Source organism: Rhineura floridana, chromosome 7, assembly GCF_030035675.1.
Source record: "Rhineura floridana isolate rRhiFlo1 chromosome 7, rRhiFlo1.hap2, whole genome shotgun sequence".
Lineage (NCBI taxonomy): Eukaryota > Metazoa > Chordata > Lepidosauria > Squamata > Rhineuridae > Rhineura > Rhineura floridana.
The window spans coordinates 48,168,938-48,193,409 of NC_084486.1; the positions used below are offsets into that span (position 1 = coordinate 48,168,938).

Consider the following 24,472-nt stretch of genomic DNA (forward strand, 5'->3'; position numbering starts at 1 on the left):
ATTCCCAGGGATGAGAGAGGTAGGTGAGGCATGCATGCAGGCCTACTGAAGCCCACACTATCTGTATTGGGGGCTGCCTGGGAGCTTCCTCTCTGAGATCTGCAGCAGGGTTGGGACCAGATGCTGCCACGGATTGCGTAAAGGAAGCGCTACCCTCCCACCCTAAGGAGGGGCCTTTCAGGAACCCTCTGGGCTGCAGGGCCCCCCCGCTAGGGCCCAACCTGGCTGCCTTCTGGTCCTGGTCCTCCCTGCAGGCAGGATCTGAGTGCATGAGTGCTCTGCCTTCATGAGGTTTCCAACAACTGGTATTCAGAAGCATAAGGCCTCCAACCATAGAGGCAGAACACAGGACATCATAGCTAGTAGCCACTGATGGCCTTATCATCCATGAATTTGTCTAATCCTCTTTAAAGCCATCCAAGTTTGTGGCCATCACTGCCCGCTGTGGGAGCGAATTCAATCGTTTAACTCTGCATTGTGTGAAGAAGTACTTTCCTTTGTCTGTCCTGAATATTCCAACATTAAACTTCATTGGATACCCATGAGTTCTAGTGTTATGAGAGGGAGTATCCACTTTCTCCATGCCATGTATAATTTGATACTTCTATCATGTCACCCAAGATCTGAACAGGGTGGTTCATGACAGATGCTCTTGGAGGTCCCTGATTCATAGGGTCGTCATAAGTCGTAATCAACTTGAAGGCACATAACAACAACAACAATCATGTCACCTCTTACTCGCCTTTTGTCTAAACTAAGAAGGTGAAGAGTAGCATATTTTTAAATTATTATTTATAAGATTATTTATAAATTGCCAACTCATACACACTATCACAGTGGTGTACAATAATATATATATATGAACCCATGTTTATGTATTCAACCATCTATCCTACGGGAAAGCAAAGCCTTCGAGATCTTCCAGCTCACCCTTCATCAGCCCAGGCTCTCATCTAGTTGCACATTATATATGTCTAGACCTGGATAGGGAGCTATTGTTTGGGATGAATGAACAAGACAAAGATAAACAAACCTCCCAGTTGATAATATTTACTTCGGCAACCCAGACACTGCTATATGTAATTGTTATGTAAACCACCCTGAAAACACAGCTGAAGGGTGGGATAAAATACATATAATAAATAAGCAGAATCTATAACCATGCTATTGCCTAATAACCATAAAATGGGGTATTGTTAGGGTATAGTGGCCCCAGCCAGCAATGGGGCGGGCTCTCCCTTCTGTTGCCAGCAACGCTTTTGCAAGACTGGGATCTTGGGGCTACCTCCCAGCATGTGCTTCCCTGTGATAATGAGGATCCACATTTGGTTTACCCTTCCCAGGCATGCTCTCCTGGTGCCAATCTAATGTTTTTTCTGGAAGCAATCAAAGCTTTTGTAAAATTTCTCTTGGTCTTTCAACATTTCACCTAGTTAATCTGATAACTTTTATAGTTTTTATTGCTCTGCTGTATTATTTTATCTGATTGAATATTGTATTTTATTGTGTTTTTATTTCTCTTGTATGACTTTGTTAGCCTCTCTGAGAGCTGTTGGCTGAAGAGTGGCATATAATTTAAAAATAAATATAAATATAAAAAATGTAAATGTACTGCCTTCAATTCCGACTTACGGCAACCCTATGAATAGGGTTTTCATGAGTCTGAGAGACAATGACTGGCCCAAGGTCACCCAGTGAGCTTCATGGCTATGTGGGGATTCAAACCCTGGTCTCCCAGGTCGTAGTCCAACACCTTAACCACTACATCACACTGGCTATAGACACCTAAAATAAATAAGGGCTCTCCTTCCCCAGCAATGACTGTAGCTAATGGCAGGCAAAGCAAAGCAAAGCACTTCACCTGAAATCTCTACAACCTAACAGGCAAGAAAGGAGCAAGATTTGACAGAAATTGTGCCAGGAGAAAATGGAGCAGGGATGATGAAAAATGAGAAGATAGCGAAAATCTCACAAAAAAGTCTTGATCATAATACTTGTGATACTGTTTCCAAATAATAATGTAATTCTGGGAAATGATATTAGATTGAATAATCTCTCTGGGGTGCCTCCTTTCATTAAAAGGAAATCAGTTCAAATTACTGCTGCATTATGGATAGAATAATCTTATTTCCTGATCTGCAGTATTAGCCTTTTTTTTTTGCAAAGAATCAGATGCTCTTCTGGATCTAGGCTTCCTGATGCTTATTCTTTCTGTATATAAATCTATTTATTACAAGTTTATGATAGATGTTTTGATGTGCATCTCTGATAGCAAAAATAAAACTTCTCATCTACCTCAGATTTCTTGCTGCTAAATTAAAAACTGTGTTTGTATATGACCATAAGCAGGGCCGGTGCTATCATTAGGCCAGCTAGGCAGCTGCCTAGGGCGCAGACCTCAGAGGGGCGCAGTACTGACCTTTGAGGGGCACAGTTTTATACAGATTAGTTTTTTTAACCCTTGGGAAAATGCAGCTAAAATAAATTGAGCAGTTTCAAGTTTTGTGCTTTTCATTTTTTTCTACAAGACATCTGTTTTTGAAAATTGAAGTCAGCAATTTTTTTGGGGGGTGTAAGTAGTTAGCCTTGCCTAGGGCGCAAAATAGCCTGGCACCAGCACTGACCATAAGCCAAGGTTATTTGCTTAACAAACCATACTGTGTTTGGCCCGATAACTCCCATTTCATTCCTCCCTTGATAAGACAGAGTAAACAAACTAGGATAGCTTAGTATTACATCCACATCTGGAATCATGGCTTGTATAGTGGCTTGTTTCATCCTAACAAACCAGAATTGCTAGCCAGCCTTAAACCACGGTTTGTTGTTGATTTACTGACCATGGTTTGTTTAGAAAGAAAGAATCAATTAATATGTAACACTAAAATATCTTTGGCCCTGAATCCAGTCCTGCCTCTTCTCATGAAAAATCTATTTTGATACAATATGGGTTTTGTCAAGACAAAAGGATGTGTGTGTGTGCGCGCGCACATGCACATGTGTGAGAAAGAGGGAGGGAGACTCTGCAATCTTGTGCATGCTGATTCAGAAGTAAGCCCTATTCAGTTGGAGGATATAGCTATCAATGGCTATGAGCCATGATGGCTGTGTTCTACCTCCACTCTCAGAATGTCTGAATGCCAGCTGGTAAGACTCACAATCAGGGACAGCAGTGCAACACTCAGGTCCTGCTTGCAGGCTTCCCATAAGCATCTGGTTAGCCACTGTGAGAACAGGATGTTGGACTAGACGGGCCTTTGGCCTGATCCAGCAGGGCTTATTTTTTTTTTAATAGGGCTTACTCTTAAGATTACAGACTGATACAGGTATCACCAAGGTACATTCTTAGCATCATTTAAAGTCAACATATTGTGGCATATGCCTATCCTAAAATATTTTATGAAAGAACATTACTTGTATTTAAAATATCTTATGCACAATTTTGCCTTCCAAGTGGGTTTTTAAAATATCTTTACTTCTGAGAAAGTTCCATTGAGGATTATAGCAGGAAAAAATGGAATATTTAAAAAAAAATTTTTTTTTTAAATCTACAAATGCCAGCTATTTGTATACTTTAATACAGGAAAAGCAGATAGAATACAGTGAGAAATAAAATACCATTCTGACCAACAAATGCATATATAATTGTTGTTGTTGTTATTTACTGCATTTATATATTGCCCCATAGCCAAAGCTCTCTGGGCGGTTTACAACAATTAAAAACATTAAAAACAAATATACAAATTTAAAAACACATTTTTAAAAAGCAATTTAAAAACACATGCTAAAATGCCTGGGAGAAGAGGAAGGTCTTGACCTGGCGCTGAAAATATAAGTGTTGGTGCCAGGCACACCTCATCAAAAAGATCATTCCATAATTTGGGGGCCACCACTGAGAAGGCCCTCTCCCTTGTTGCAACCCTCCGAGCTTCCCTCGGAGTAGGCACCCGGAGGAGGGCCTTAGATGTTGAGCATAGTGTATGGGTGGGTTCGTATCGGGAGAGGCGTTCCATCAGGTATTGTGGTCCCAAGCCGTGTAAGGCTTTATAGGTTAAAACCAGTACCTTGAATCGAGCTCAGAAACATACAGGCAGCCAATGCAAGCGGGCCAGAATCGGTTTTATATGTTCGAACTGTCTGGCCCCTGTTACCAATCTAGCCGCTGTGTTTTGCACAAGCTGCAGTTTCCGAACCGTCTTCAAAAGCAGCCCCACATAGAGTGCATTGCAGTAATCTAACTTGGAGGTTACCAGAGCGTGGACCACTGAAGCCAGGTTATCCCTGTCCAGATGGAGGCATAGCTGGGCCACCAATGCTACCTGAGCATGAAGTGACAGACATGGTTCTAGGAGAACCCCCAAGCTATGAACCTGCTCCTTCAGGGGGAGTGCAACCCCATCCAGGACAGGTTGGACATCCACCATCTGGTCAGAAGAACCACCCACTAGCAGCATCTCAGTCTTGTCTGGATTGAGTCTCAGTTTATTAGCCCTCATCCAGTCCATTGTCGCAGCCAGGCACTGGTTCAGCACATTGACAGCCTCACCTGAAGATGAAAAGGAGCATACTGATGGCAACGCACTCCAAAACTCTGAATGACAGCACCAAACGGTTTCATGTAGATGTTGAACAGCATGGGGGACAGAACTGGCCCCTGCGGAACCCCATATTGGAGAGTCCAGGGTGCCGAGCAATGCTCCCCAAGCATCACCTTCTGGAGCCGACCTGCCAAGTAGGAGCGGAACCACCGCCATGCCAACTCCCAACTCAGCCAGTCTTCCCAGAAGGATACCATGGTCAATGGTATCGAAAGCTGCTGAGAGACCAAGGAGAATCAACAGAGTCACACTCCCCCTGTCTCTCTCCCGACAAAGGTCATCATACAGGGCAACCAAGGCTGTTTCCATGCCAAAACCAGGCCTGAAACCCGACTGAAATGGATCCAGATAATTGGTCTCATCCAAGAGTGTCTGGAGCTGGCCTGCAACCACTTGTTCAAGGACCCTATATGGCAGTTAGATGTGTACCAACAGCAGATTAGTTATTATGGCATCTAGTAAACCATTTAAAAAGAAGGCCTTAACTGAGGCTATTTAAATGGCATTTACAGGCCAAATGACTGTTATCATTTCGGCAATATAACGTTTTTACTATGACTATTTTCTCAGATTATACTTTAAACACAAGTCTTAACTTAGTTTAGTTTAGCAGTTCAGCACAGCTCTCTTGATTTTTCATTTCAGTTTTTAAAAAAATATGTACCATGAAAAGCTATATAAAGGATAGTTCAGGATTCTCTTTTGGTTATAAGAGCTTCGTGGTAATCACAGGTGGGAACAGCACTGTTGCGTTCAGGTACTGCTTGTGGGCTACCCAAAGGCATCTGGTTGGCGACTATAAGAACAGGATGCTGGACTAGAAACGGGGCTTTGCTCTGATCCATTTGGTGGTAGAGATGAGAAATTTCAAGAGGAGAGCCTCTATCTCTCCCTGTGTGTGTGTGTTTGGATGATTTATTTTTTTGCAAACTCACCCCAACCCCTATGCAGCCTTGAATCATATTGCGAGCCCATGTCAGTGTTGCCATATCCCAGTTCCACAAATCTAGGCAACGTAATCTGCATATTATGCAAACTATTTGCTAATTATGCAAATCAAACATGTTCATTCTTGTATTTTCTACCGGTTGCTTTTTGTCTGCATGCTATGAGAGGGTTAGGGAACCTTTTTGGGACCAAGGGCAACATCCCAGTGGTGGGTGGGTCCAGAGGAAAAAGTGGACAGGGCAATTAATGTGACTCTTACAGAAAGGTACATTCCAGCCACTCAGAATTCTGAGGTTTAGACACACACACACACACACACACACACCATCATTGCAAGGAAAGGGCATTATTACAATTCAAGGACACATTACAACCAGGCAAAAGCACTTGAGGAGGGTGCAGAGCAGAGCAAATGAGAGGTGTGGCCTAGGGCGAGTCCTTCACACTGGAAAGAGAGGCCTTGCACCTGAGATTTCCCCATCCTTGCCATACAGGGAGAGTTTCAGGAGAGGGAAAGGAAGGACACCTTTTCACTTTCCCACTCTCCAAGAAAACTCCCATTTCCCACTGCATAGCAATAATGTATAATGCTCATATTTAGGGCTGGAAATCAGTCCAGAACCAGCACTATATAGCACTGTGTGCCCCATGCCCCATGCCCCAAGTCAGCCCCAAACAGCATTACAAGGCTTCTGTTCTCAGTTGATCTGAGATCTGTATAGTAGCATCCCCATTAGGGTAGAGATATACTGTAGAACAGTTATTCCCAACCTTTATGAGTATAGGACCCCCTTTGTAAGCTCAAAAATTTTTGTGACCCCCCCCATTGTAATTTTAGTCTCTGTTAATTGAAAAAATGGTACGTGGCAAAATCACATCTCCAAATATCCCTTTCTATAAAAACTCCCTGCAGATAGAGGTCTTGCTTTCTTTTCTTAATGCAAAGGTCCAACCAAACCCCCTCCCTCTCCAACAGTCTGAAGATGTACAGTCCTGTCTCCCAACACCAGTAGGTTACAGTGTTGGGCTAAGATCCAGGTTCAAATCCCCATCCAGCCATGAATCCCACTGGGTGACCTTGGGCCAGACACAGTCTCTCATCCTGACCTATCTCACAGGGTTGGTGTAAGGATAAAATGTGCACCATGATGAACAACCTGGAGAAAAGGTGGGATATAAATGCAGTAATAATTAAATAAATGAATACACTTCAACTGCAGTATATGGACCCCAGCCTCAGCCAACCTGCTGAGCTTTTTTAAAATCATCATCATCACCAAGAAGCAGCAATCTGGTAGTGGTAGGGGTGCTAGATTGTGAAGACAAAAGGTTGGATAGGTTGGGGAGGGTGGCTAGTGCTTTTAGGTCTTGGGATGATCATTAGAAATGATAATATGGTTAGCATGCACTTGGAGAATGAGAGTGGAGCAGAAGACAGATCAGCGCACACACAGAGACACAAACACACCTGCCCCTCCTGCAAGCAACTGCAGGCATGCAGGCATTTGGGCATGTGGGAGGGGGAAACCCTCAACTGCTGCAGCATCTTGGAGAGAGAGGTGGGGTGGTGGAATGTAGGTGGAAGAAAAGGGGGGCACTGGCACACACACTTAGCCTCAGAGATGGGGGGGCAAGCAAGTCCTGAGCTTCCTCACTGCTCCTTGGCTCCATCAGGGCTGAAGGTGAGATCTGGGTGGCCTCGCAAATAAGAATATTTTTTTAAAGGAGGTGGCAGCAGAGCAGGAGTCAAGAAAGGCAGGCAGGCTGGCTGTCAAGAAGGAAGGGGGAAAGCAGCCTTTCTTTGCAGCCTTGCTTCTTTTTGCTTCACGAAAAGCCCTCTCCTCTTGTTCTGAGCAAGGGCATCATCAGCAGAGGCAGTGCGAGGAGATGGGAGTCAGGATAGTAATCCCCTCTTCTTGCTGGTAGCACCTCTCTCAGCCTCCTTTGGCATCTGCCACGTGTTTCATAGAGAGATACCTGTCCTCGGTGTGCCTGAAAGATGCTCTGGCGCTTCAGCAAAGTCCTCCCCTCTCATTTGGAGCAAGGGGGAGGTGTTGTCTGCAGTGGCAGTGGGGAGCAGATAGCATCCAGGTTTCAGTAAAGAAATAGTTTCTTTACTGTTTGCACCCCTCTCTGGATTACTTTGCAGCACCCCTGGGTGTCACAGTCTCCAGGTTGAGAAGCACTGCTGTAGCATTTTGTTGGATACAGGGCCGGTTCTAAAGGGCGGCCAGGTTGGGCACTGGCCCGACGGCCCCTGGAGCCATTCCGTGATCCGCGGCCTCCCCCATGTCTCCCCACTTACCTGTCTGCTGTCTTTTACCGTTGCCCTTAATAAAGATGGTGGCTTTGGTTTCCCTAAGGTACTGAAGCCCCTGCCGCCATCTTAGTTGATGGCAGAGATGTGCGTGCATAGCATGCATGCATGCCATCAACAAAGATGGCAGCAGAGAGTTCATCCCCTTAGGGAAACCGCGGCCGCCATCTTGGTTAATGGCAATAATAAAAGACAGGAGAAAGGTAGGTGGGGGTGGGCTGCGCGTGCATGCGCGAATGCAAATACGAACACACACACACGCGGGGGCCCAGGGCAAGCTGATGCCCAAGGGCCCTGGCATTTCTGGAGCCGGCCCTGGCTGGATATCCCCATTTGTTTTCTAAAATTACAAAGCAATCCATGGAGTTAGACTCACTCTCAAAAACACATGCCAGACTGACACTGAGCTTATAGACACACCTTTAGACAGAGCTTAGCACAGATTTTTCTCCAATACCGTATAACAAACCCAGCCACCTTCAAAACACATTTGACAGGACATGCTTATCAATTATTTGAATGCTGATCTCAAATCATCCATCTTGCTCCTTCCCCTAACATTAGACAGGTGACTTGTCCTTTAAAGTTTTTAGCAGTTGCAACATTAGCCTTTATCTGTTTAAAATGTGAATCACATTAAGGAAAAATCTACTTAACAAAGAGTGGCAAAACTAATTGAGGGATGATGATGATGTGATGTTACAAGTGCCAGCCACTCAGTTCTGTGCATAGCCAGCTTCTCCTGCGAGCTGGCAGAATTTGTTTCCCTTCAACAGTGATATGGAAAAGCCCCTCCAGACTGATTTTTTTTTAGCATGTATTCTGCAATATGTTCTTCATACAATAGTCATACATTATTGGTGGATTTATTCTGTTGTAGTTCGTTCTGCAATGCTTCCCTGATGCTACCACACTACTGTTGTCTTGAGGGGCTTTAAATCAGTACTATCATGATTTCAGAGCAATCTGCCCATTCAAGCACTATACATCTGTACACACCCACAGAAAGGATACATCCCCAACTTGGGCATATCCAAACATCCTCTTAATTATCTAATCAGCAAGTAAAAAGGTTCTGAGAAAACTCAGCAGAGCAGAGGCACAAACGTAACATGTACTGAGTGTCATGAGCCAAGAATGAAGGATTAGTGATTTGCACACCACGTCACCTTTACAATAAAACAGAAGGCTCCCTCCGAATGAATTTAGAAGCAATTCAGGATGAAATTCAGCTTATTTCATACCATGCAGCTTTAAACCAATTTTTGTGTTCTGGATGTACAGTCTTTTTGTTGTATTTCCCCTTTACCAACATGATTCCACCACTATAATGCAAAGATAGGGTGCACTACTACTTCCCAGTAAATAGCCTTACCCCCAAGCAAGGCATGGCAGCAACAAGTGTAATATGCAAAAACATGGGATAATAAAATCCATTGTGCTGGGAGCCTCCTGCATTCTTCATAACACTTAAAAACAACGAGCCTTATTTGTTACTTTTGTGGGTTTTTTAAATAATGTTTTTATTGGTTTTGGGTAGAACAGAATACAAAACAATAACTTATACAACAATGAGAGAAAATAGTGCAGTTGACAATAGGAGTTATGGTACCTATAATGCTCTAGGGAGGTAAGCATATATTAAATGGTTATTGTCCTGAATTGTTTTCCAGATAATTATCCCAATGTGGACCGCCAAATCTGACCATGCGAGGTTGGAGGTTTGCATGCCCCATCACTCTGACTAACAAAAACAATAAAGCTATACCATTGTTCATAGAACTTGTCTGCATCTGTTCCTTGTCTCATTGCTTTTGAACTATGTGTTAGTTTTTCCATTACTTGAAAACAAATTTCCACCCATCCACTTCAACAAGATCTGTATTAACACAAATTAGCACGTACACAGGTATATTCTGGGGAAACCAAGGAAGCTCTGGAAAACTCTCATCCCATTAAAATAAGATTCTCTCTCTCTCTCTCTAACTTCAAGACAATTTTTTTGTTCAATGAGCAGGAAATCCAAGCAAAGCTAACCTTTCTCCTCAAAGCATTCTATGCCCCACGTGTGCTTGTGGACTTTGATAATGTACAAATATGGAGTGGAAAGATGAAGTAATTGTCATCCATAAAGCTGTGAAAAAAGTTCTAGTACAAATATATTTTGCAGTATACTTTCCTTACATGCCAGATAGTTTGCATAATCAGTTAGTTTTGCAACACAATGTACTAAAGTTGTACACAAGAAAATGTACCTACAGCACACTCCTACATGTCTACTCAAAAGTCCCATTGAGTTCAATGATACTTACTCCCAGGATATAAGACTGAACCTTTGAAATGTGAAAGTTAACGAGCAGTGACTGAACATATTTGGCATGAGAAAAAAGGATGGGAAAAAGCAGCCAACTAATCTTGCACATCTATCTCTACACATTAATAGTCAAACTAGACCAAGTGAGATCAGTACTTTAAGATATCATTCCAGTTTGAATTATTTTTCTTTATCATAATGATCAATATTCAAACTTTATATATGACATTTAGGCCCCCTATGCATGATGCTTGCTGACTAACCTACATTCCTAGGGAAAGGGAGAGTAAGGAAAACTACAAAGCAAATATTTTACATGTTTATTTGCAAGGCACTTTACAGCCTCATTCACTGAAATATGCTGTAGCCTCCATTAACCCATAGCTCAGGAAACGTTTTGAAAAATGTATAAGCAACGTCCTTCTTTGCTGAAAAACCATGCAATTGTATGATAAATGTGTAGACTCAAGTACTACATGGCTCCCTGTTATCACAAAATCTGGGCATTTCCTAATAATTTCAGCCCTACACTCATCAATAGGATTAGAAGTATGTATAGAGGGCTCAGAAAGCCATTACCATGTACAATCTGTCTTGCCAATCTGTTTAGTATTTAAAAGAGTCCTGCATAAACCACAATTTCTGTTAGAACAAGGGAGGGGAACCTTTGGCCCTCCAGATGTTGTTGAACTACAACTCCCATCATCCCTGCCCATTAGCCATGCTTGCTAAAAGATTATCTATCAGAGAGCTCCATGATAATCCATCACCAAGTCTTGCAGAAAAGCAAACAGGTATATGCTAAATTGGTGAATCCTTGTCCCAGTCTCTAATCCAATTTGTTTGCCTCACCTGGGCAAAAGTCTATCAGAAATCAGTGTGATAAGCACAAATATGAGAAATTCATGATCTTTAGCAGTGTATCATTATCAGTTACCAGATAACCAGCCTACAAAAACTAGTACAAGTGCATCTTCGCCCATTAACATAAATGGAACTTCAGCATGGCTGTGTGCTAAATGTGGCTGTACACATTTAAGAAAATCATCATACACTTCTGAGTTCCTTCTTCCCATTCAGCAAATAAAACTATATATTTTTTTAAAACCTGAGTTATGATATTAGTCATTTTCACATGCAACACAAAACCAGCACTACATGGATGAGCTTGAATGAGTCTGAGCAAGTGTTGGGTTCGCACACTCCCTGCTCCTCTTCCCACAAAACTAGGAGGACTGCAGTTTCATTTTTAAACAATCCTGGTTTAGCATTATGTTTGATCCAGGCAGATTGGTTTAACAAGCCTGATTCAAAACCCATGGTTTCAAATTGGCTTGTTATGAAACTTAATAGGATCCCCTGGTTTAAATATAAGGATAAACCAGATTTCTTTAAAAGTGAAACAAAACCAAAGTCCTGCTCCTGGGCACATGGGGGAGGAGAAGAAAGGGGAAGCAAATGAGTGCGACACTTCATTCAGTCTTGTTCAGGCTCATCCATGTAGCTTTAAACCACAGTTTAGGATTATGTGAGAACTTGGCCACTGTATGAAACTCTATTTAAGCCACTAAGGCATTAAAAGTCTAGAATAAAGTTTTTCTGCCTTTTCCCACTAAAGTTCAATGTCATATGAGGCATCGCTCTCTGAATTTAAAACATCTGGCTCAGTACCAGGAGAACAAAAATACTTTATATTAACTTCTCTTATCCTCTGGAGACTACCACAGAGCCAGGAACTGTAGCTGAGGCATCCATTAGATTTATTTTGTTTTATATGTGCTAGTTTCAACTGAAACTCTGTATACATTACCATGTGCTTGCAAAAACTCATGGACACTTATGTTTCTGTAAACTGTAATGATATGGCCAGTGGTATATGTCACTACTATGACAACTCCTCAAAAATATGAAGTGATCTAGTTGAACTACCATCAGATACAGGGAAAGGGTTTAAGCCTTCTTTAGAATTAATTACTTGATAAAAACTGATTCTCTGCCTTCAATTATATTTTATATCTGAGTGAGCAAACATAAAACCTGGTGGCCTATGTGGACATGCAACTACAACTCACCACAACCCACCACTACACCCACATGAATTCATCCCAAAATATCTGCAGGACTAGAGAGCCAGTGCCCTTAATGGGGCAAAGGGGATGACCTATCACAAACTGCTGCTGAATGCCTTAGCATCAGCATATCCTATTTAACTTAGCAAGATGAGCAAGCACAGTTGCTTTAATGTTGGATTAACCAACGTGGTGCCCACCAACTGTCACAATTCCATCTGTCACAACTCCATCTGTCCTGATAATTGACCATACTGGCTGAGGCTGATGGGAATTGTAATGCATAAATAACTATGTTGGTGACCTCTGCTTTAACATGTGAGTGGATTTTCAAGAGCAAGCCATAGCATACCTAAAGGGGTGTTAGATGGTGGACAAATGAAAGAAGCAGGCAAATGGGATATTGGTGATGCTACTAAAACAGGGATGGAAACCCAGTAGCACTCCAGTTGTTGATGATTACATCTGGCCCCATCCATTATGGTCAATGGTCAGGGATGATGGGAGCTGTAATCCAGCAATCTCTGAAGGAGACCACTTGTTTCCACCTCCCGCAGAAGTAATTTTAGCAAGCAAGATACAGAAGGGTGGCATACTGAATGTGGAAGTACAAGGAATCAAAACCGGTGATTCTTCACTAAAAAACTGTGGATGGAGCCCCTTGTGCCGGGTGTGCAGTCAAATTGACAAAGTACTAAGCAACATTTCCAGCATATTTTGTTATTCTCACAGAGGTAATGAATCTGTATTTTGGCGGTACTGATTTAGTTTAAATGCTCACGCGCCTGAATCCTCTACAAAGAAAAATGTGCATACAGAAAACAAGCGTGTCAGGAAGAATGCTGGGCTTGAAAGCTTCTCCATGACATGCTAGTTTTCAGTGCATGCGTGTGTTTGAATGGAGGAGTATTTAATTAATCAGTCAGTCAAATGAACCCAGTCCTGCAGTCTGAAGCAGCACATGTTTATCACCTCAGTAAGATCTAAGCCTTAGATATGATAACGGGATGAGTGTACTTAAATATAAAATTAACATTCACAGAGGAGGAGGAGGAATTGGATATTAGTGCAGGGTAGGGATGGGCAAATCTGTCAACAATGTTAAATATGCTTAAATATGATAAAATATCAGTGTGCACGATTCATCCTTCTGATCCTTTACCTATCCTTCATTCATACTGTAGATAGCAATCTGTAAGACGGTAGCAACAAGTTCCAGATTCTGGCAATCTTTTGCAAGGTAGCAGTAAAAAAATATAATACTGCAAAAAATGTATAAAGCTATAAAACTAAAATGAGAAATATAGCAAAATGCTTCCATAGGGAAATAATTGCCTTCATGCTGTATGATAGGGATCAAGGAGAGGGAACCTTCCAATTACGTACTTAAAGCACTGAGGCTTAATTTTCCAATAAATCTGGTGAGTGGATTTAGTAAAGCTGTCATTCACACTTGATACATAGTGAAAGCTACATGGAACATTAAGCTTTTAGAATAAGAAATATCATGGATATTGTGTTTTTTAAGAACTGTCATAATTCAATTTATTGGAATGGATAAGTTACTGTGTCAGACGTGTAGTTTTGATTGCTCAGATTCCTAAAATACAATACATTTTGTAAGTTTCAACAAGTACACTGACATAACTATTTTTTAAAAATCAAACTGAGCTACTTTAACTACAATAGTCTGCAACATAAAGTAAACAAATAACTTTATTATGATTTCTAGCAAGTATATAACAAAGTACTGAGTCATTTTATATGAAACGCACAAATGTCAGATGATATAAAGACAAACAAATACTTTCAAAAATAGTCTAATTCTGATTCTATCAGAATGTTTCAACACAACTGCAGACTGAAAATAATGTACTTTAGAGATATTCAGCTATCATGGTAGACTCACAGGCAGAAATAGATTCCATTTTCCAAGAAAAACATTATTGCATGCAGGTTACTTAATATTAAATTTTAATGAATAGATTGATTTTCAAATTGCTAGCATATTAAAACCATACCTCATTAAAAGGGTTTCTAAAACAAAAGGTGCATTCCACAATTGTACAGCCAGAATGAGAACTAGTAACCAGATACTTGCAGCAAACTTATTTAAAATTGGCAACAAAGTGGCATTAAAGATATAAACTCAAAAACAAACTGGATTTAAAGTCAGCAGTGAACTAGGAAACGTACAAGCATTCCTGTGTAGAGAGTTTAGCAATTGGTTAGAAAGGAAGAATCTTATTTAAGAAAAATCAGTTTTTCAATTTGTCATGCATTATTAAACCTTGACATAAACACTCAAAGCATGCATCAGTGAAAACAGCATCTTGTTTCTTATTGCAAAAGGTCTCTGAAAAACATATTATTCATTTTGCTGTTGAAAGGCAGTTATGTAATTCACACTATTAAATAAAACCTTTTGCTAATGATGAATGAGACATACCTCTTCCACGTAAATGTCCACAGCCCGCTTACCAGATCCCATCCACTTCACCCAAAAGCTACATTAGATATGGAATGCAGAAGCAAGCAAGCAAACACACACACACACACCAAGCAAGTCAAACAAGCCAACTGTATTCAGCTATTCAGGATGGCAGCCTGTTGTCGTCTCCAGAGGCTATGTCTAAGAATCAGTACAGAAACTAATGTGTAGTGCCAAATCTAAGCCCTTTGCTGAATTTCACATGGTACTGCCTCACCTCTTCAGTTCCTATTTTTCCAACAGTCTAGCATAAGAAAATCCTCTAAACGCCACACCAATGATGAACATATGAATCATATTACTTGCTGAAATGTTTTTGGTCCTTGAATGTTTGCTGATATTGACATTACTGCAAATTAAATAATTTTAAAATAAAACTGAAAATGCCAATTCAGATATAGAGAATAACATGAATTCCTGTAAAACACAATCTTCTCAAGAGACTTAATACTTGACCTTCATTGGTTCATTGGCTTATTTTAAGTAGTAATGATTTAAACAACCCATATATGAATTTCAATATTTTTAAGGATCCTCAAGGGAAATCATGGTTTAAATGAAAACAGGGGAGGCTATCCCCAATATCCAAGTTCCCAAAACCCTACAGAACTAAAAATACAGACACACTTCTGCCTACTTCTGAGGAAATATTTCCACAGCACAAGAAATGTGCAGAATCATTAGTATCACTATGCAGTGATCCTCTGAGACTTATGCCAGAATGAATTTAGGCAGGTAAGAAAGAGAAGCAGTACTCTGCCTAAAACAGAAACCCTGAACCTACCCAGATGTGTGTTAAGCACAGGTAATAATTCAGAGGTCACAATAATTGCATGTTCACCTTTATGATACTTTCTTCCTTTGCTTCTTCAACAAACATTACTTTTACCACATTAGAGAAATCAACAATGCAACCTTGTTCCAAAATATTTAGCAATATCAAACTATTTCCTTAAAACTGATCTTGCAGTCAGTGACTTTGGCTGGTTTCAGTGGAATGATTAAAAGAGAGAGATGCATGAGTAGTAATTGCTGCTTGTATCAAAAGTGACCATAGAACCATAGTAGAGTTGGAAGGGGCCTTTAAGGCCATTGAGTCCAACCTCCGATCAATGCAGGAATCAAACTTAAAGCATGCCTGACAGGTCCGGCTGCCTCTTAAATGCGTTCAGTGTTAGAGAGCCCACCACCTCCCAAGGTAATTGGTTCCGTTGTCGTACTGCTCTAACAGTTAGGAAGATTTTCCTGATATTCAGCCAAAATCTGGCTTCCTGTAATTTGAGCACATTATTGCATGTCCTGCACTCTGGGATGATTGAGAAAAGATCCTGGCCCTCCTCTGTGTGATAACCTTCAAGTACTTGAAGAGTGCTATCATATCTCCCCTCAGCCTTCTCTTTCAAAGCTAAACATGCCCAGTTATTTCAGTCTCTTCTCATAGGGCTTTGTTTCCAGTCCTCTGATCATCCTTGCTGCCCTCCTCTGAACCTGTTCCAGTCTGCATCCTTATTAAAGTGCTGTCTCCAGAACTGGATGCAGTACTCAAATGCCGAATAGAAGGGAACTAGTACTTCACATAATTTGGAAACTATACTTCTGTTAGGGCAGCCTAAAATAAGCATTTGCCTTTCTTGCAGCTACTTTGCACTATTGGCTAATATTCAGCTTGTGATCAACAACAATTCCAAGATTCTTCTCATATGTGGTAACGCTTAGCCGAGTATCCCCCATCTTATAACTATGCATTTGGTTTCTTTTTCAAGTACAGTTACAGAGAAAAGCACTGAAAGATGCCCAATAAATGTGAGGCATTGTTAGGGTCTTTTGTGGTGGACCCTGGACCTCCATGGACCTTTCTCCCATTTTCAACTGTAAAGAAATTAACATTGTTTGTAGGGCAGCTGGGTGCACTGCAAACCCCTGTGCTACTGATATCCCACCCACCACCCTAATTTGCCAGAACTGTCTACATCAGGGGTTCTCAAACTGGACCACTGGTAATCCATGGATTTCATTCAGGTGGATGGCGGTATGCCTGAAGATTAGTTGAAGACAGGAGACGGCACATTCATCACATGAAGTATTTATATTGATTTTTCATTATGTTTTTATTTCTTCTTTTATTTCTTTTATTGTATCTTATTGCTCCAGAGCAAGAAACAAAGACAATACAATACAATAGAAGAAATGAAAGAATAAAAATAATTAAAACCATACAGCATTTAGCATAGCACATTACAATTGCTACAACAGGCAGAAAATAATTAAGTTGTCCATCTGTTAAGACCCTCAGAAATTTTCAAGTGGTTTATGGGGGGGAAAGTTTGGAAACTACTGATCTATACATATAAATTAGCATGTGCAAATTTTATACAAATGCACGTCATAGTCCTGTGCTCCAAGTTTTTTAATTACTTAGCAACAACTCCATTTCTCATATAGGTTTAGGGGTTAAAAATGCAATCCTATACATGTCTACTCATAAGTAAGTCCATTTAGTTTAATGGGACTAAATCTCGGGTAAATGGGCAAAGGACTGCAGCATAAGTGTAAGAAAAAAAGTTCATCTGGAATCACCTAACTATTAGTTATGGAAAATATACAGACATTAAATTAAAAACATCATAAAGGGTTAATCTATAAAGATACAGGAGATCTGTAAACTCAGGAATACAGCATAAGGAGCCATAATAAACAAAGTGTATATTGGAACACAAACATTCTAATCAAAACAAAGGTTTCATCAAGGAATTATCCTAAAGCATTGTTGAAACTAAGTGCATGTGGCCCCAACTAGTGATGAGACTAGCAGTCCCGATGAGAGATGACTGGAAGCCCTGTATTTTTTAAAAAAGCTCTGTTGTTGTTTTAAGAGCAATATATAGCAAATGAATACTTTAAAAAACCTATTTTGTGTTAGCAAAATTACAGTCAGTAGAAGTGAGAGTTGAGAATAATCAATTGTTCTTGTCTTCAGAGTTTTAAGGCTCTGTACAAACTAATAAGAAACTGAGAAGAGAACTTCATCCTATTCGTCACCCTTTGTCCAGTAGTACCTCCCACAATGCTTGTACACAGCCATGTGCCTTATTAACTGTGGCAGAGGGGAATGATCTCCAGACAATCAGGTAGGAGTACTGTATAAGACCGGGAGGGTGGTTGGCAGTGATGGAGATCGGGGAATTACTATGTGCTAGTAACTTCTGTGCGAGTATACTGTTAAATATATAGCTGCCTCAATGTGCTGCAAGCTGAACAAGGTTAGGTGTGGCAGGGGTGAAGATTTCCCAGGGATGGACTATTTTTTTTTTATAGGTGACATGTATACTAAGCAATTTCCCTTCCCCTAAAGATACGACAGAAGAAGTGTTTATCAAAGCAACTGGAGCTACAGCAGCAATCTACCCTTGACAATAAACTTTTTCTGTACACCCTTCTCTCAGCAACGAGAAGCAGAGGAACCATAATCAGCAACTCCCCATCCCAGATCAAGAAAGACAGAATGATTGATAGTGATGGGAGAGGTAGTTAAGACTGTGGGAGAGGAAACCAGGTGGCTTAGCAGTAGAGCCTAGATGGACCAGGTAAGTCTGATAGTCTTCATATGAGGGGGAAGGAAGCAAGTAAAATACCTCTTGTCCTATATGTACAGTGAAAAACCTTCATCCTATTATATTAGTACTTAAAAAAAGAAACAGGGCAGAGTTGTTTACTTGTGTTGGGTGGCTAGGGAAAGACAAATATTGCTGGAGGGTTGCATTAAGAAAAGGAAGTAGAGAGCACTGAATCATAATTCAAGCAAGAAGGGAGGAAGGATCTGTCAATTTGAGTTCTCCTGCTTTCTCCTTTTTCCTATCTTAAATTCAATTCTTCACATTTTTGCAGCAATTTGCAAATATCTTTCTATTTATTTATTACATTTATATACCACCCCATAGCCGAAGCTCTCTGGGAGGTTTACAGCAATTAAAAACATTAAAAACAAATATACAAATTTTAAAACAGAAAAACACAATTAATTTTTTTTAAAAAAAAATTAAAAACACGTGCTAAAATGCCTGGGAGAAGAGGAAAGTCTTGACCTGGTGCCGAAAAGATAACAGTGTTGGCACCAGACACACCTCATCAGTAAAATCATTCCATAATTCGGGGGCCACCACTGAGAAGGCCCTCTCCCTTGTTGCCAGACTCCCAGCTTCCCTCCGAGTAGGCACCCGGAGGAGGGACTTGGATGTTGAGCGTGGTGTACGGGTGGGTTCATGTCGGGAGAAGCGTTCCATCAGGTATTGTAGTCCTTTATAGGTTAAAACCAGCACCTTGAATCGAGCTTGGAAACATACAGGCAGCAAATGCAAGTGGGCCAGAATTGGTTTTATATGTTCGAACCGTCTGGTTTCTGTTACCAATCTAGTCGCTGCATTTTGCACAAGCTGCAGCTTTCGAACCATCTTCAAAGGCAGCCCCACATAGAGCACATTGCAGTAAACTAACTTGGAGATTACCAGAGCATGGACAACTGAAGCCAGGTTATCCCTGTCCAGATAGGGGCATAGCTGGGCCACCAACCAAAGTTGGTAGAAGGCACTCCGTGCCACTGAGGCTACCTGGGCCTCAAGTGACAGAGATGGTTCTAGGAGAACCCCAAGCTACAAATCTGCTCCTTCAGGGGGAGTGCAACCCCATCCAGGACATGTTTTTGTTTTTTAAAAAGTCCTCATGAAAATCCTTCAGCATTTTAGTGCAATTTTCTCCTAATAAAAACACTTTTTATGCAGTTTTGACAAACGTACACATTTTTGCAAGCAATTTCTCCTAATATAATGCATTTTTGCATATTATATTCACTAATATATTTATCTTATGCACACTTTACCCCAGTATATGCATTTTTGTAAAAATTGTTTGTTTGGAAAACTGCATTGCAAGGTTCCGGTAAGTGTGAATCTTGAAGGATGGCTATGTTTTAGTTGTCATCTTGTTTTGGAAAATGCAAATTTGATAGATTCAGCTTTAAATGTGAACAGAATTGAATTTCTCCCCCTCCCTATCAGCAACTAAGAATTTGCACTCAATTCCTATCTCCAGTACCAAAAATATTGATTACTAAGCTGGCCCTGTCCCCCTGCTCTCTTTGCTCGCCAACCCCACCCCAAACACACACCAGGCACCCCCAAACACACACACACACACACAGGCATTCCGAAACATGCATACTCACAAATGTGCCCTCCCCCAGGCACTCACAAACATCATCCCAGACACCCCACTCCCCTCACCAACCATCTTGCAATTTCCTCCAGTGCCTCCAGGCACTGGTGCGTGTTGGCTACAGTAGGCCTAGTAATGCTCCTCACCTGTTCCTGTACTGCGTTGCTGCCCCGCCACTTCCTGCACCATCACTTCCCCCTTGTGGTGCCTCTGTGTAGCTCCGCACAGCATGCTTAAGCTGCCTCCCTGCCTAGTGCATTTGCCACTCCCCCCAGCAACTTGCCCTCCTCCCAGGCTGCTTGGCTGCTCATTCCACACCCACCCACTCGACTCACTCATCCTACACTGCCCTGCCAGCCATTGTTGCTTCCCTCACTCCCTCACCTCGCTTGCCACCCTGCCGCTGTGCCATAACCCACCTCCACCTGATGCTGTGTGATGGCATGCCAGCTTAGGAAAATATTATATAGTTAGATAGATAGACAGCCAAGAAAGCTATATTTTTATTCTTATAATTATCTGCTATTTTCCAAAAATATTTTATCACCCTAAAAGATTCAAGGAATTCATAAATTCATAGCATTATAAGATAAGAACATGGCAAAAAAAACACCTGAAATAAGGATATTAAGATTTTTACTGTAATTCCTAACTTGCAAGTTTTGCTGCACTACCTTTATATGTTCTAATTAACCAGCCAGATGTTTATTTCCAAGTACAGGTTATTTAGACCTCTGCAGATGAATAAAAAGATATTTTCTGTGTAGTTAGAAGAATGATTTAGATTGAACAATATTTATTTATTTATTTATCTATTTATTTATTGTATTTGTATACCGCCCCATAGCCAAAGCTCTCTGGGCAGTTTACAACAATTAAAAACATTAAAAACAAATATACAAATTTTAAAACACATTTTTAAAAAGCGATTTTAAAACACATGCTAAAATGCCTGGGAGAAGAGGAAAGTCTTGACCTGGCGCTGAAAATATAACAGTGTTGGTGCCAGGCACACCTCATCAATAAAATCATTCCATAATTTGGGGGCCACCACTGAGAAGGCCCTCTCCCTTGTTGCCAGACTCCCAGCTTCCCTCCAAGTAGGCACCCGGAGGAGAGACTTGGATGTTGAGCGTAGTGTACAGGTGGGTTCGTGTCGGGAGAGGTGTTCCATCAGGTATTGTGGTACTAAGCCATGTAAGGCTTTATAGGTTAAAACCAGCACCTTGAATTGAGCTTGGAAACATACAAAAACATTTTTGTTTTGTTTTGTTTTTTGTCTTTGAATGTTTTATGATTTTGTTTTGTATGTTTTATGAAAATTTGAATAAAAATTATTGTAAAAAAAAAAAAAAAGAAACATACAGGCAGCAAATGCAAGCGGGCCGGAATCGGTTTTATATGTTCGAACCGTCTGGTCCCTGTTACCAATCTGGCAACTGCATTTTGCACAAGCTGCAGTTTCCGAACCATCTTCAAAGGCAGCCCCACATAGAGTGTATTGCAGTAATCTAACTTGGAGGTTACCAGAGCATGAACAACTGAAGCCAGGTTATCTCTGTCCAGATAGTGGTATGATGGGATGTATGATCGTCTTGGAAAAGTTCCTCCTCAGTTTTGCATGCTGCTTAGAGGTTTTTTTTATTAAGCACTACATAATCTTGCTACATAAAGAAATTTTCGGAGAATGTAAGGCACAAGAGGTCTCATATTAAGGAAACCTGATAGCCAGTAGTGGCTGGTGGGATGGGACACTACAACTAATCTCCAGTCAGTCATGTCACTGCTGCTTACTGGGAGGCAGAGAGCAAGGGCCAAAGCAGTGCCCAGGTGGGCATGGTGCAAATGCACTGGCAGAAGTGTCAGATTGGTGTGTTTGCACCACGCCAACTTCACCTCCCCCTTTGCCTCCTAGTGAGCAGCAGTGACATGATCAACTAGAGTTAAGTGAGCAGTTGGTAGCTTTGCTGCCCTGGGCTCCTACTTTGCCACCCTGGGCTCCTACTGGGAGGAATAAACAAACAAACAAACAAATAAATAAATAAACGCAGAGACGAGAACTGCCAGCTTGTTGTGTTCTGTGCTTCAACATCTCCAGAAGGTGGACTGGTGCTACTAGCTGAGATGGGATCAGGTGACAAAAGGATTCCATATGATCCAATAAAGCTGCTGTCTCTGACCTGATATTTTAGTCTCAGCATCTTGTCACTCATGCACAGATTGAACTCTCACCCCCATTTAATCTGCCTCTCTACTTTCCAGTTTACTTGCAGACTGCCAGATTTGAAAGTGAAGGAACTGGAAACATAATTCAATCTTCTTTAGTTTGTTAGATTTCCAGTTCTTAACAACAGGCCTTCAGCTCACATAAGCATTAGAGCAAGTCTGAGGAACATCAGCTCTCCAGGCCTTTCTATCTGACCCTCAGAACTCTCTTAGGCAACACACACACCTCAGCCATACCCTCTCTCCCCAGGCCACATCCCTTACCAGCCTTGCTCCACACTCTCCTAGAGTGTTTTCACCTGGCAGGTTGGAGGATAGAGAAGGGGCTATGTGTGTAGAAACAAGCCTACTGTACAAAGGTAAGTTTTACATACATTGCTCTACTCAGTTTTGGCTCTGTTCACTGCTGGCATGTGACCCTGGAAGGTTGCCCAGAAGGGAACATGGTCCTTGGCTGAGAAAGGTTCCCATCCCTGCATTAGAGGCAGAAAGAGATCCATCTGTCAGTGATAAAGGCCAGCATTTAATGCTGGTGCACAATCCTGTTTTATAAGGCAAACACAAAGTACAGTTTCCAGATCTGATGTAACAGCAAACTATGGCTTGCCAAAACATCAGGAAGTAATTAATTACTCTGAGCACACAAGGGGAGGATGGAGTGTTCAAACTCAAGGCTCTTTCCAAACTCATTCTTGTCATCTGAACTGAACTGGTTTAAATGTATAGCATAACAACTACCATAACTGCAGGCTTTAAAGACTGGTAATAAAGAAACTGGCCTATGAATCCACAATTTGTCTCAGCAGAGAACCCTGATACCATCTAGCACAAAAACTGCTCTAGTCTTATAAGCTCCTTTAATATGCTATGATCCACCTTACTATACAGCCAATCTGTTCTTGGCAGCCCCAGTGAAACCAAAAGTATCAGGTTTGTTCAAACACACTTTAAGTGCTTTTCTGGCATATAAACAATGACATTCCCTTTCTTCTTCGTGAACTTGCAGCTTGGGCAGGAGGACAGCAACAGGCTATTTAGACATTATGAAATTCTGTTTGCTGTGGGAGTGACCTCGTGACTGCACTCAAGATCATCTAGTCCCTAAAGATATGGTTCTGAACACACTATTCTTTCAATGAACCTGCCTATCATCCTAATTAAATACAGGTGCCAGAATTCAAAGAATTGTGCACCTATTTCTGTATGTCCAAGAGGAATCTGGGGCTCTGGTTCTCCTGAAGCAGTTTTCATAAGCAGCTTGTGATATAATATTGGGTGTGGAGTGATCTGTTGTACTACAGGTAAAGGTGTCCCCACACTTGTAGTGCGTGTTGTTTCCGACTCTTAGGGTGACGTCTTGCGACGTTTACTAGGCAGACCGTATATATGGGGTGGGATTGCCAGTTCCTTCCCCGGCCTTTCTTTACCCCCCAGCGTATGCCGGGTACTCATTTTACCGACCACGGATGGATGGAAGGCTGAGTGGACCTCGACCTCTTTTACCGGAGATTCGACTTCCTCCTTCCGTTGGAATCAAACTCCGGCCGTGAGCAGAGCTTTCGGCTGCGTTACTGCCGCTTGCCACTCTGCACCATGGAAGATCTTGTCTGTTGTACTAGGCTGCATAAAAATCATTGACTCAAATGTTTAAAATCAAGTGTTTTTTTAAAATTCAGTTACAAAATGCATCCTTTAAATAACCTGATTTAAAATGAAAACTGAATACAAAGACTACACACTCTCTCAATCCATGACATTTTAACAAACATCTTGGGTCAATTTAGACTTAACATTTTCAGTTCTCTAAACCACAGGTAATGAACATGGTTCCTTTCCAAAATTGTGGAGTATAACTCTCATCATCTCTGACCATTGGCCATGCAGATGGGGGCTGGTGGGAGTTGTAGTCTAGAACATCTAGAGGTTTTTTCCCTGCTCCAAACCATGGTTATATTGGGTTATACAAGGAATGAGGAATCTCGGGTCCAGGTGCCAAATGCATGCCTCAATGGCTGTCTATCCACCCTCAGGACTCTCCCAGGCCGCACCCCTCAACAAACTAGGTCCATGCCCTCCTTGAGTACTTTTGCCTGGCTGTATATCATACTGTGATAATGCCTCTTGTTTGCCTGGGTGCAGAATGAGAGATGTATGTGGGTGAAGAAACTTCTGACTTGTGTGGAATGTAGCCTATTGTGCAAAGATAAAAGTCATGCCAACTATGCATGTTTGTTAGTTGTGTTAAATGGCTGGCTAGAAGTGTTATGCTCTGAAAAGGCTGCAGCCTTATTTCACTAGACGGAG

The 24,472-nt window shown here is 41.4% G+C and overlaps 1 protein-coding gene across 22 annotated transcripts in view; it reads right to left on the minus strand.

The window, feature by feature from the left end:
• Nucleotides 1-24,472, minus strand: part of PLCE1 (phospholipase C epsilon 1) — a 202,716-nt gene that overhangs the window by 133,382 nt on the left and 44,862 nt on the right. The window contains exon 1 of one of the 22 annotated variants that reach the window (XM_061635506.1): nt 14,693-14,751. The exons of the other annotated variants lie outside the window; for them this stretch is intronic. Within the exon in view, the coding sequence (XP_061491490.1) occupies nt 14,693-14,734 (42 nt within the window). The 5' untranslated portion in view covers nt 14,735-14,751. Of the gene's footprint in view, nt 1-14,692; nt 14,752-24,472 lie in introns of those variants that run through there. 22 annotated transcript variants of the gene reach the window in all.